The sequence below is a fragment of the Lontra canadensis genome, unplaced genomic scaffold, assembly GCF_010015895.1.
Source record: "Lontra canadensis isolate GAN:19392208 unplaced genomic scaffold, GSC_riverotter_1.0 scaffold18, whole genome shotgun sequence".
Taxonomy (NCBI): Eukaryota; Metazoa; Chordata; class Mammalia; order Carnivora; family Mustelidae; genus Lontra; species Lontra canadensis.
This window is the reverse complement of record NW_022631012.1, coordinates 8,875,914-8,889,140: the sequence shown is the minus strand read 5'-3', so window position 1 is coordinate 8,889,140 and position 13,227 is coordinate 8,875,914. Positions and strand designations below refer to the sequence as shown.

At 50.5% G+C, this 13,227-nt stretch overlaps 1 protein-coding gene across 4 annotated transcripts in view; it reads left to right on the top strand.

The window, feature by feature from the left end:
• NRP2 (neuropilin 2) overlaps window positions 1–13,227 on the top strand; it is a 111,371-nt gene that overhangs the window by 64,254 nt on the left and 33,890 nt on the right. For all 4 annotated transcript variants that reach the window (XM_032859989.1, XM_032859988.1, XM_032859991.1 and 1 more), the window contains exons 11-12: window positions 1,867–1,983; window positions 5,041–5,181. In XM_032859989.1, the coding sequence (XP_032715880.1) occupies window positions 1,867–1,983; window positions 5,041–5,181 (258 nt within the window). The remainder of the gene's footprint in view (window positions 1–1,866; window positions 1,984–5,040; window positions 5,182–13,227) is intronic.

The following is a 13,227-nucleotide window of genomic DNA, read 5'->3' as shown; positions in this document are numbered from 1 at the left end:
CTGAGTCACTGCACTAAATAATCCGAAAGGGCTGCTTCCCCTGTTGGTTTGTTTGTGTTCCAAATGATTACTTCTTGCTTTGCTGCCCACAGTTTGCTTTACAATTGAGTTTGAGATTCTATGACACAGTGACAAATTTGAACTTACAAATTAGGACGCTTCGAGGTTATTTGCTATTTACCGTGCGCAAGAGGCAGACACGGCGAAGGGAAGTATGAAAGGTTATGTGCGTCATATTTAATAGCAGAAAGATGGGAAGTCGACCGTGAAAAAGCTTTTCAATGTATTTAGCCATTTCCTTCAGCTCCTGGCTTTATTAAACGGCATCCCAAAGTGTGCCTGACAAAGGCGCCTCTCCACGCGCAATAGTGCAAAGGAACGTGTATAGGAATGGGCGGAACAATGCACGAGCTTATCCGGGGAGTCTCCCGTTGGAGGGCAGCCCTGGGATGAAGACCCCACCCCCAGGCGGCGGACTTGACCGCCAGGTACTAGAACCCCTCCTCGCCCCACCTAGGGGCGAGGCCCCACTGTTTCATTCATTTCATTAATAGTTGGAGGATGAATGACTGGCAGGAGCAAGTCGACAAATGAATGGACGGGCGAGGGCATCACCTGAGACCAGGTCAGAACTGCCTGCCTGCAGCCACGTGTGGCCCGGCCACGTTCTGTGGCGAGCTCCTGGTGACAGTACTCTGAATAAGCTGCCAATATGGGCGAGTCTAGAGCTCTTCCATGGGAATGGAATTGGCTTCGTGTTGGGGAAAAAAAAAATTTTTTTTTTTTTTTTTTCAAGAGCCGGCCACCTTGGGCCCCCTCCCCTCAGGCCTTTAGTGTGCTGGGGCCAGTCTTGGTGGCCTCCCTTGAATCAGGGCGTGCAAGCTGCCCTCTGCCACCTTCAGTCCCTCCCTAAACTCTCCCCAGCCTGGGCAGCTGCTGGCTTACAGTAGCTGCTTGCATGCGGAAAGCATTTGAATTTGCCACACCCTGACCTAAAGGCATAGCCGCAATTACTTCCACCAACTGGAGTCTGAGTCCCTTTGAGTTCATATTCCTTTCTGTGCAGTTTTGTGCAAACACGAACCACAATGGCTGGGGTCACACCTCCCCAGCTGGGGCTGCTTCGCTCATGGCTTTGGCTGCTGCGCTTCTGACAATCTCGTTAGAGGTGGGCCCCCTAGGTCAGTTAGCTTTGGTTCAAAAAAGTGCTCTCTGAGTCAGAGAAGGCTGAAAAGAGAACGTCTCTTCCACGTAAGAGCAGGGTAAACGGGCCGGCAAGGCACGTCAGCAGCCCCCCCAGGGGCAGTGCACGGGAAGCTCAGTTCATTAAGCAGTGGGAGTTTTTCACTGTGTTGGAGGGTCACCACTCACTGTGTGTGGGGGAGAGGGGTGGAGCGGAGGGGGGTGTGTGGTGTACGCACATGTGCATCACACACGCTTCCGTCTTAAACAGAACACCCAGAGCACGGGTTAGCCTGCCTTGGGGTCAGCTTCCCCGGCATCCATCGCGGTCCCACCTGGGCTTTTGTGCTGGCCCCAGGGCCTTTGCTGTGGAGTTTGCTGCAGGGACATGGGTTTGTGTCCCTGCCTCTGTGGAGGCTGTTCTGTAGCTTGGGACTATTTTCCTTCAACTCAGGCAATGCTTTTGACTTCACTGACAGCACACAGAGGTGACTCCAGGGATGTGTGTGAGTGTGTGTGTGTGCGTGTGTGCGCGCGCATGTGAGGGTCTGTGCGTGTCCATCTTCCTCCTTTAAAAGCCTACACTTAGAAAGGAAACTGCATTTGGGGCATCTTCCTTCTGCTGGGTTTCAGTGCAGGCTGCCGCGTGCAGCACTCACTTCCCCTTTCTTCGCCTTTCCGCAGACTCGAAGCCCACAGTAGAGACCCTGGGACCCACTGTGAAGAGCGAGGAGACCACGACCCCATATCCCATCGAGGAGGAGGCCACAGAGTGTGGGGAGAACTGCAGCTTTGAGGATGGTGAGTCACCGTCCGTCCGGGATAGTGCAGTGCTGACCATCAGAGGAGGCTGGCCTTTGGCTGGGGCAGGGACCTGGATGTCCCCTGATCAGAGGTCAGGGAGGTGCGGGTAGTCAGGGGCTTGAGGCAGTGGCTGTTTACAACCGATCTACAAGCATTCATAACCAACCAGGACGGCCTACAGGCTTGAACCTGCTGGTCACCAGCCGAGATGAGTGCCCATCCGGAGAGGACCCCTCGTTTGAGAAGTCTCCTTTCCAGCCTTCACTTTGAATCATTAAAATCCTCAGCTTTTTTGGGTTGAGCTGTGTCTCCACTGTACAGTCCGGTGAAGGTCTGGCAGTCATCGGGATGACTAGGCCCATGGAGGCAATCCAGGTTAACTCAGCAGGTAACCATTCTGTGACCACGTTTCTCAGGGTCTGTGCCCACTGCTGGTTGAGAATAAGTCACAGTCATGGCTTCAGAAAATGGCCCATCCCCTCCTTCCTGGGAGGTGAGCACAGGTCAGTGACAAAGGCAGGGAGGTGCAAAGGCACCTCAACCCTTCTTTGAGATCTCTGGGTCCCCTCATTCTGAATCAGCCTCTTCACAGGGGAGCTCTGTGTTACCTTCCTTTCATCTTCTGAACGCATCCGAGTAAGATTAAAACAATCGACAGAGCCCGAAAGTACGTCACCTCACCAAGTATGAGGACATTCCTAGCAAACCGCAGATTTTGGAACACCTGGCATTTTTGGCTAGAATTTAAGGCTTGACAGCCTCCACTTACAGTAAATTACTGATCCTTATTAAACGTTCATTAGACAAAACGAGGGAAGATTGGTGGAGAGACTTGGGGAGACTTGGAGAGACTTGGAGGAGACGCAGCTTAGCGTCGACTCAGTGGGTAGATGGCACAGTCTTGTGAGAACCTGCAGCTCACGGACACCAGCCACTCCGCTGGCGGAGTGGCCAGCTCCAGAAAATGGCGACAGAGGAGAATGGGAGGGAAGCCAAAAATAAACGCTAAAGTCATGTGACTGAAAAATGATAATTTAATGCATATGCTTTTAGGAATGTTCTTTTGTATAATGTGTGGGTGAGGGGGACACCATTGGTCAGGGTTAGTTGAATACAGGATTCTGACATTTTCATGAACTTGGTTTTGTTTTATGAAGAGGAGAAGGAGACTTGGAGAATCTTCCAAGACGTGTTTAAGATAGTTCGCGAGCTCACGGTAGAGTGCACACAGAGTTAATATGGTATGGGATTAGCAGAGTTAGCCCGGTGGTGGGCAGGAGGAGGGGGTTCTATCTAAATGGCAATCCAGAGGAAAATTTTTTTTTTTTAAAGATTTTATTTATTTATTTGACAGAGAGAGAGCGAGATCACAAGTAGGCAGAGAGTTAGGGGGAAGCAGGTTCCCTGCTGAGCAGAGAGCCTGATGCGGGGCTCGATCCCAGAACCCTGAGATCATGACCTGAGCCAAAGGCAGCGGCTTAATCCACTGAGCCACCCAGGCGCCCCTCCAGAGGAAAATTTAAAGAGTTCTGCTGTAAGCTTTCAGAAGTTTAATGTAATTTTCCCACTTATAGTGGTTTGTTTCATTTGAGGTTTCTTGGGTGGTTCCTCCCAATTTTTTTTTTTTTTTCAAAAGGTTTCTTTGTGGAATTTGGTTTCTGAGATAGAGTCTGAGTGTAAACATGAGAGAGGAATTATGGTATATTGAATTACTCCATATTTTTTAACGGAAAAATAGAAATTCAGAAATTGGCGGGAGAAGGGGGGTGAGGGCTAAGGGCCGACTTTTCCAAGCCACAGGTTGATGCTTCTGTAATCGATTCCATGTGTTTCTTCTGGACTTGAGCTGACATTGGCCAAGGGCGGGCTCTCTCTTGGGAAGGGGAGACACAGCCAGGGCTTGGTGGCAGTCTGCCTCCACGGCCCGCACTGCCCTTCCCCTCGCCCCCATGGTGTGAGCCATTTGTTTCCACCAGTCTGTTGTTCCCTTTAGATTTCCTAACCTGCATTCTAGACCTGCCCCACGGAAATTCCTCTCTGGGAACCCTGAGAAGGGAAGTGAGAAGGCCAAAGACCCCACTTCCTCCCCGCTACTAGCACTGGCCAGCACTTTTCCGCTGTCTCTGAGGCCGCTGCCGGCAGGCTTCCAAATTTGGATTCCCGTTTCCTCTTTCCCCCACCTCCACACCCGCCCGCACTTCATCACATCTTTGGCACCAGCTCCTACTGGGTTTTTAGAGCTCAGTGGAGCCTCCGAAGAAAGTCTCTGGTCCAGTCCTCCAGCTTAGACAGGTAAAAAACCAAGCGGAAGGCACGAGCCACTTTGCGGGCCCTTCTGACATTTCCACCAGGAAGGCATTCCCTGCTGCCCCCGGGATCTTGGCCCGCGGGCACTCGGTGCCGTGCACAATTGTTCTTTTCTCCTGGTCGGTGCTGAGCCCGGCGGCCGGCTGCTCTGGCCCCTCGCGTTGCCCTGCCGTGCCAAATCACCCACCTGGCAGTGCTGTCCCACAGGGATGCCAAGCTGACCTCGTGTCGCAGAACAAAAGACCTATCCTAGGAGGTGAAGGGGGACAAACAAGCCTTCCTTGTTTCGGAGCTCACTCTCTCCTCCCTGGCCCAGCACCTGCCCGGCACATCAGCCTCTCTGGATGCTAATGGGCCTCCCCATCCCTTGTGAGAGTCCGGTTGGCAGGAGCTGGCCTTCCACTGAGGCACTGGGGAGACATTCTTCTCTGGCACTTAGGGAACAGCCATTTTCCCATGTGTCTGCTCTCTGAGGTGGACAGAAGAGCCTGGAGAGAGCCTGAAGCCATTTGGTGGCCTCATTTATAATTGCTTACTATGGGAACCACTGGCAGACTTGGCTTTCGTGCCTGGGAAGGATGAGACCAAAGGCTGACCCGAAAGCCAATGATCGCCAAGATGAGTTAAATGAATAAGCAAAGGGAGCCACTTCGCTTAGGCCTTGCCAGCGTTTTCAATAGCACCACTGTGGCTGTCGTCCGAACCCATTTCATTTGCCTTCTTTGGGTTATTTTCCCCCCCTTTCAGACAAAGATCTGCAGCTCCCTTCGGGATTCAACTGCAACTTTGATTTCCCCGAGGAGCCCTGTGGTTGGATGTACGACCATGCCAAGTGGCTCAGAAGCACCTGGCCCGGCAGCTCCAGCCCAACCGACCGGACGTTTCCAGGTAAGCCCGCGGCAGGTCCAGAGAGGAAAGGGTTAAGGCCAGCCCGCTGCAGGGCTCCCGGCCCCAGGTTCCCTGACAAGCATCGTAACTTCTCACCACAGGGCAGTCCTCTGCTCTGCGCCCACAAAACACCAGTCATTGCTCACAGCGTCACCCTATAAAACAGCACGGTCATGGTTCCTAGCCCTGGCTTGGGATTAACGGTGCAGCCCGGAAGCCGGGAGGGAGCAGTAGAGGCCAAGAGGAAAGAAAGGAAAGGCAGAAAGGAAGCAGTTGGGAGGCTTCAGGAGACGGGATGAGTCAGGGTCCCCTTGTCACCAGAGCTAAGCACTCCTGGCCGAGCCACAGAGCCTGTCGTGGACTCCAGGCTGGCCGCTCTTCCTAAAATGCCTCCTTAGGAGACCGCTGGCCTGCAGCCCGACGGGTACTTCTCGGAGAGGGTCATCCCGTCGGTAGCGAACCAAGCTGAGGGTCCAAAATGCTGTTGCACCCGTGGGGTCTAGCAGGGCCACCTGGCACGCAGCTTCTGGAAGAGTGTTGCTAGAAGACAGCCCTTGACGTATTGCTCAGCTGCCCTTTCTGAGGGCCAGGTCTGGGCAGCCTCTGCGGACCCTGCTGATGGAGAGGGGCTTGCCTCGAGCCCTCCTCAGCCTGCGGAAGCAAGAGGCCAGTCCTCTCTCCACCGCAGCGTGTGTTTATAGCAGGTTCTGGTCCTCGCCGAACCCCCAGCTCTCCGGGGATGGGAGAGAAAGAGAAACCCAGCCTGTCCTGTCTGCCACTTTCAGGGGCATCACCATCCCCTGTGATTAAGCTACCGCCAGGACATGAGCAGAGGCGGAGGTGGGTGTATGAAGACCATTTGATGGTTTTCGGCCGTCAGACAGCTCCGAGAGCTGGGAGTGACCTCAGGAGCGTAGAGACTGGCAAGATGGATCCAAATCCTGAGCAAGTGCTGAGTTTTGAGGATTTATGAACTTTTGTTTTTAATGTAACTTATTTAATGGTAACTTTGTGTCATTTAATGTTCAATAATGACTGTGCTTCACAACTGCCTCACAAAATTCCAGAAAATTTAGCAGCCGGCTCTCGCAAGCCAGCGCACATTGGCTCTAGCACCGTGCATTAGGTTTTCGTTTTTCTACACTCCTGGCCTGGACCTCAGAACCCTATAAGCATTGGAGAGGAAAGGGGTCCATTCTGGGAATTAGTCGATCAGATGTTGCCTCACTAGAGAATAAAAGGGGGATGAGCCCCCCCTTCTGCAGGGTTCCCCAGAGCTGCTCTGCTGCCCCTCAACCCCAGGGACTGGGGGTGTCCCCTGCCCCCAGGGGACGGCAGTGGGACAGATGCCAAGAGAGCTTTGCGGGCCGGCCTCCTGACACAGCCTGCACTTGCTTTCCTGGAGGGTCACAGCGTCTGCTCTGGAGAAAAACATTTTCATATTTCAAGTGTTTATCTCTTCAGCATTTGAGTGCTCAGAGAGATTAATATCTGAAGATCACCGTGGCCTCGGGCAACAGGAGAGAACACTTACCCTCATACCAGCCTTAATCACCCTCCCCCCTCTCGTTCACTGCAATAATGTTTAATTAATATAATGAGCCTCCTGCACGTTGGAAAAAAAAAATACTTATTTTTATAACCCAGCCTGGATTTTTCATTTCATTTCCTCTCCTTTGAGACCTGGCCCAATTAATTGGTTGTTTTTCCCAACCTCCACTTTGTATCTGAACCTAAAGAAGGTGTGCGGGGTATGCATCCGCGTGTATAGGCCTAGTGTGTGGGGTTACGGGTGTATGTGTGTATACATTAGCTTATGTGTTTCTTTCTCAAGGTGTTTGTGGGTTCTGTGTGTGTGTGTGTGTGTGCACATGTATCAGTGAATATGTGTGCGCTTGTGTTTGTGTACATGTTTTCCATGGGAACCTCTGAGTGTGTGTGCGTGTGTGTGTGTGTGGTTGAGTGTGACTGAGGTGTGTACCGGGAGTGTCATGCACGCGCCTGCGCACTGCGTGAGGGGGGTCTGAGGGGGCAGCTCGGTGGAGATACTTGGAATGAAGGGATCGAGACGACAGCATGGGGAGGTTTACTGGCTCTTACTCAGGTTCTCCCTAAAAATTTGGCCTTCTCCCTCACACTCTCCTGAGCAGATTTTCTCTCGGAGGCCAGCCCTGTCCGGGCTACAAGGCCACCAGTTAGCAGCTGACACTCCCCAGAGAGCTCCCATCACTGCCCATCTGAGCCTGGCCTTCACCTCAGCCCCACTGCCCGTTTGCCCCCTCCGCCACCTGGCGTAGGCCTCGCCCTCACCTGAGTGGCCCTTCCACCGCCCGGGCTACCGGCTGGAAATTCTAGCTCTTGTCCTCATTCCAGTTGATTCATTACACCCTGCGGTTTGGGAGGGCTTTCCAGAGCAAGCTCGCAGAGCGGGCAGAATTCCAGCCGTGGGCTGGCTGGATGGGGACAGAAAGAAAATGAGGGCCATAAGGAACTGCTCCATCTAATGTTGTTTCTCCCTGAAGATGCTGAGGAGGAAAATAATTATTTTCCTCTTCCAGAGGAATCCCTGAAATTTGAAAAAGTGGCCCTTGTCACCTGTTTCCAGAAAACGCAATTTGTACTGTTAGTTTCGGAACCCTTCCTTCTATCCTCGGATGCTTTTAAAAAGTCACTTGCTGTATTTGCCGCTTTCCTTCTCCTTGCAAAGCTCAATATGGGGCTTTTAGCAGGGGAGGATAGAAAGCCCTTTCTGTTCAGGGTGGTCCTTTCTTTAAAAGAAAGGGGGGGGTGCCTGAGGGGAGCAGTCAGGAGAGAGGAAACAGCTGTGCCTGATCAGGGGCAGACAGATGCTGGACCTTCCCAGGCAAAGCCAAAAGCCCCGTGTCCCCGACACTTCGACACTCCACAAAGAGGAGACACTCTTTCAGAGAAGTGTGCCATATGTTTCACCCCCTTATGGGGTAGCCAAGCAGAAGTCACTGCCTGTAGGAAAGGCGGTGTCTCCATGGAGCGTGGAGGGCATCAGGAGAGCCAAGGGGGGAAGAAAAGGACGACAGAAGAGCCATGTTGTAATATCCTACACAGCCTATTTGCTTAGAAGTGTCTGTGGAAACAACTTACATGCCTCAGATATTTTCTGATTTAGTTCTTTTCTCATATTTTGTTTTGTCTTTTTTTTTTTTTTTCCTTTCAAGTCAGCAGTTAGTTCTGTTCTTTTGGCCAATGGTAAGAGTTGCTTAAGGCTGACAGGACACCCACTGGTTTCTTGCCACTGTTTTTGTTTTTCAAGATAGTCTTTCAAGCCACTCAGAAACCCTTCTTTTAGCTCTTTGCTTGTGGCTTAGAAGCCAGGACTATGCTCACACCCGCCCCTGGGAACCCTGTCCCGAATTCAGTAACCCCTGGTGACTGCAGAAGAGCCAGCCCCATGTCCTCTGAGAAGCCGCTGTGCCTTTTCTGTGCAGCTACAGCCTCACAGAAAATGTCTTCCCTTGTGGGAACTGTAGTATTTTCCAGAGACAGTCTCAAGTGCGATGGTCGTAAACCCAGTTTTGAGGATGATCAGATTCACATATTTCAGGGACAAGGTAAAATCTCTGAGATGCCGTGGTGAGTCTGTGTGTCTAGAGCGTGTTTAATGTGGTAGCCACTAGCTCTTTTAATTTTACTTAATTACAATCGAATACAGCTATAATTTTAGTTCCTCATTTCAGGGGCTTGGTGGCCATGATGTGTCGGACAGCACCGTTGTAGACCATGGCTATCAGCACAGGACTGTCTTGGTCAGACTGCGTAGACGTCTTTTAGCATTGAGGTGTGCGTGATCTCTGGGGTCCTCGCTGATGCTGCTTCCCCACAGAGGGGCCGATGGTAGTGTAAACCAAGAAGCAAGTGATTAGGTGGGTGTACCTTCTCTGTGGTCCCTTGGTGGGAGTGTCCGGTGCCAGTTACTTTTGTCATCGGGTCATTCAGCCTCAGTGAGCCGCCATAGTGAGGGAAGCAAGTAGCATAGCGTTAGACGGGGTAGGAGCTATTTCATCTGACCAAAAGAAAGTAAAGACTAAGTAATATCAATAATAGTAATAATAGTAGTAGTAGTAACAGTAATAGTTACGGTTACTATTATTATCATTATTATCAGGATCGAGACAAGAAGACTAGACAAAGAGCGCACTATGGCAGGTCCGCTTCAGAATGCTCCAGTGTGTGGGCTCCCTACGTGTGTGCTCTCTTACACGTGTGTTGACCTCGTGAAGTACGGTGACAGGATTCCTTCACTTCAATCACTCCAAATTGTGGACGTGAAATACAGGAAACGGGCAGGGTGCCGGCTGGCTCCGCCTACAGATAAGGCAACACTTGGTCTCAGAGTTGTGGGTTCATGCCCCACATTGGGCTTGGAACCTCCTTAAAATTAAATAAATAAATAAATAATAAAAATTAAAAAATAAAGCGGGCAGTGCCTGTTTGGAACAGTCCACCATTACAAAAAAACAGAGCTTCGGCAACTCAGCACTCCCGTGTTTATTGGCTTGAGAAAGCAAAACCTTCACTCTGGATTCAGAAACAAGCTCAAGACAGACTAAGAATACAATGTTCCGAAATACTGGAATTTTGCTAAGGGTCGCTATTCCCCCAGATGTCAGTGGGAGAGTTATTAACGTTATCGCGGGGCTGTTTTGATGCACATCGGGCCATTTATAAACTCCATGGGAGTAGAAGACCAGAACTGTGATTCACGGGGGCACAGGTGCCTGAAACTCTGTGTGTGTGTGTGTGTGTGTGTGTGTGTGTGTGTGTGTGTGGTGGGGGTCAGGGGAGGAAGATGGTTGCAGAGAAATGACAGAAGAGAACTGAGGAGTGAACTTGCTCACGATAGGCTTGTTATTTGGCAGGGAGCTAGTTATGACTCTGAATGAAAAAGCAAATTCTCCGAACTCAAAAGACCTCCCCCGTAGGCAGCAAAGGATCCCGACTCTGCGTTGGCATTAGCTTGGGTTGCCATTGGAAAGAGGATGAGGTGGCTTGGAGGGGCAGAGCCACTGCTCATACACAGACGAGACCTTCTGGGGCTCAGACTGTAGGAGACAATTAAAGACCAGGAACAGCTTGGCTACAGGAAAGCTGACATTCAAAGAACACCTTCAGCTGGAAGAGAGAAGCACAGAGGCCCTTTTTTAAGGAAAATAGGAAGGCAAATATCTCTGACTTTATAGAAAGACAGCAGTGAAGAGAAGCTATTATTCCTTTTTTGAATTTTTTTAATTTAAATTCAATTTAATTAATACACAGTGTATTATTAGTTTCTGAGGTAGAAGTAGGTGATTCATCAGTTGCACGGGACACCCCATTTCGAGTGCCCTCCTTAATGCCTGTCACCAAGCTGCCCCATCCCCCCACCTCCCTTCCGGCAACCATCAGTTTGTTCCCGGTAGTTCAGAGTCTCTTACAGTTTGCCTCCCTCCCTATTTGCCTATTATTTTATTTTTCCTTCCTCTATGTTCATCTGCTTTGTTTCCTTTTTTTCTGAAAGTCCTGATTGGCTGAGTTCCCCAGCAGTGTGCAGATTGATAACGAAAGGGCAGAATGATGACAAGACTGCCACCATTGCAAAACCTTCATGAAAGCGGACACACAAAAAAATAAAAAATAAGTTAAAAAAAAAAAAGCCAGCTCTGGGAAGACTCCTGCAAAGCCCAGACCTGACACCTCAAACGTCCACAAAACGGTCAATTGTAAACCTTGAGAACATCCTGCTGAGTTCATCCAAAGTCAATGTTTCCCTTAACAGGTTGTTAATTTGAGGACCTTAGCAGAGATAGACTGACCTTGGGAGGCCAGCCGAGGGGCTGACTCATGTTTTAAGCATGACCTATACAAAGAGATTACATCTCCTGCAGCACTAAATATTCTCTCAGATGGTTGTTCTAGTAGGAGGGCAAGATGCTAGCCAGGAGATGTGTGTGTCGGACAGATGGTGCATTTGGCTTTGTGATAGCCAGGACGATCGGGCTGGTGATTTACTTCAGGGTTTGGTAAGGTGTGGACACGACCGAGTCCATGCTGTTGGGCCGAACAGTCACGTGCTCACACAGCGCTGCTGCAGCTGAAGCCAGATGCAGCCATAAATCGCCAGGTAAGACATCAGGAGATCCTTTCTAGAGACAGCGGCAGGTTAAAATGGCGAAACGGCCCTGTCCTCTGCACGTCCCCGATGCCCTTTTGAACTCCTATTGTTAGTTCCCATATGATTATTTTTCCTGTGTCATGGGCAACGACAGATGTTTTGAGTCAAGAACCTAGCAAAATGCCTCCCAAATACGTCAGGTCCAGGAGGAGAGGGATTGTATCTCTGGGACATTAGTTCTTCATTCTCTTTCAGCAACTGAACATATTTCCTTCCTATTGTCTTTTTGTTGGAAGCTCTCCATGGCCGGCATCACTGCCATCAGCTACGAGTACAAGACTGTCTCCAGCAGGCGAGCTTGTTCTTAGCTGGTCGATTGTCATGTCTGGGGATCTCTTAACAACCCAAAGGGCTTTTCCTTGAAGTCCAAGTCAATGGCTGAAGGGGACCCACCTGTGCCATCCCAGCCCGTTAGTTGATCAAGTAATCAGCAGCCATTGCGTGCTTACAACTTCCTCTGTGTTCGGCAGTGGTAGGCCATAAACTAGAATGTTCTACGGGAACTCACAGCACATATACGGGTGCCATGACTTGAAAGAACGGAAGCACTTACCTTAGAGGAGCATTAGTATAGACCTACCCCCATAACTAAAGCCCCCCCCAGTGTGGGCATTTAAAGAGGCAAGCATTGAGTTTCCTGAGAAAATGAAGACCCAGGGTCTGAATTCTTCACTAGTGAAAAATGTTTCCAAGTCAGAGGACAGAAATTGGCTGTGCTCCATCAGGGATAGAAGGATGACGTGAGTCTCAATGACAGCAGGAAAACTTAAAACTGAATTTAAGAAGTTCCTGACAGTTAGGGTTGTGATCCAGAAAACACATTGCCGATGTGACCTATGGAAACTTCTTCTCTGGAGGATTGAAAGCAGAGGGTGGACAGCTGTTCTGGGGACATTTTCAGTGTGGTTCCTCTGGGCAGCCGGGCTGACCTGATCTAAACTGTCTCTTGAGGTTCCACTCTCATTCCAAAATCATGTTGTATTTCATTTCATCTACTATATAGTGGCAAGAAATACATGTGGTCAACAGCACATTATGCACAAGTGGGGGCTGGCTGGTTGCAGGGGTTGGAGCGTCTTCACTGACCTCCAGCCAAACCATACTTCCTCGTTAGTCTAGGACTTGTCTTCCCAGGTGACTGGTGCTTTTTTGACCCTTTTTCTTTTCTTTAAAAACAAAACAAAACAAACAAACAAAAAAGGCAAGCATAGGAGTCAGTGTGCGTAGGGATAGTAGTAGTAGTAATAAAGACCAGAGGTTTTAATGAGCACTTACTATGTCCCAGTTACTGTGCCAAGCATTTTGCATGGCCTGTTCCATCTCCTTCTCCTCACAGCCCTCTCCAGCAATGTTCTTATTATACCCATTTTACAGACAGGGAAACTGAGGCTTTAAATGATGGGTGAGCATCAGACAAGGGGTCCAGCCCAGATGAGCGGCCACGCTCTTGGCGATCCTGCTCACTTGGGTGCCGCATCGCTCCCTAGCCGCCGTCTCAGACACATGGCTTCAACCCTCCGCACCTCCACCTCCGTTTCCTCTCCGGTAAAATCAGAGAAAGCGGTGCTTGCTTCCCCAACCTAGATTTCCCGGGGACGATCACGGAAGAGAAAGCAGGCGGCGCTTCTGGCGCCAACACTGGCCCACAGGAGACTCTCAGCCAACACCAGTTCTCTTGCCCCCGCGTTTCCCGTCCCTTCCCTGGGACCTGCCTGGTCGGAGCCATTCCTCCCTGACGTCCTGCCTCTAATCAGGCCCCTCTCGGTGACAGGCAGGGAGGTTTTGCGGCTCAGCGTCCCTCTGACTGATGTCTACTGCTAATTCCTTAAATTTACATATCATCTTTCTTCCCTCAAGCT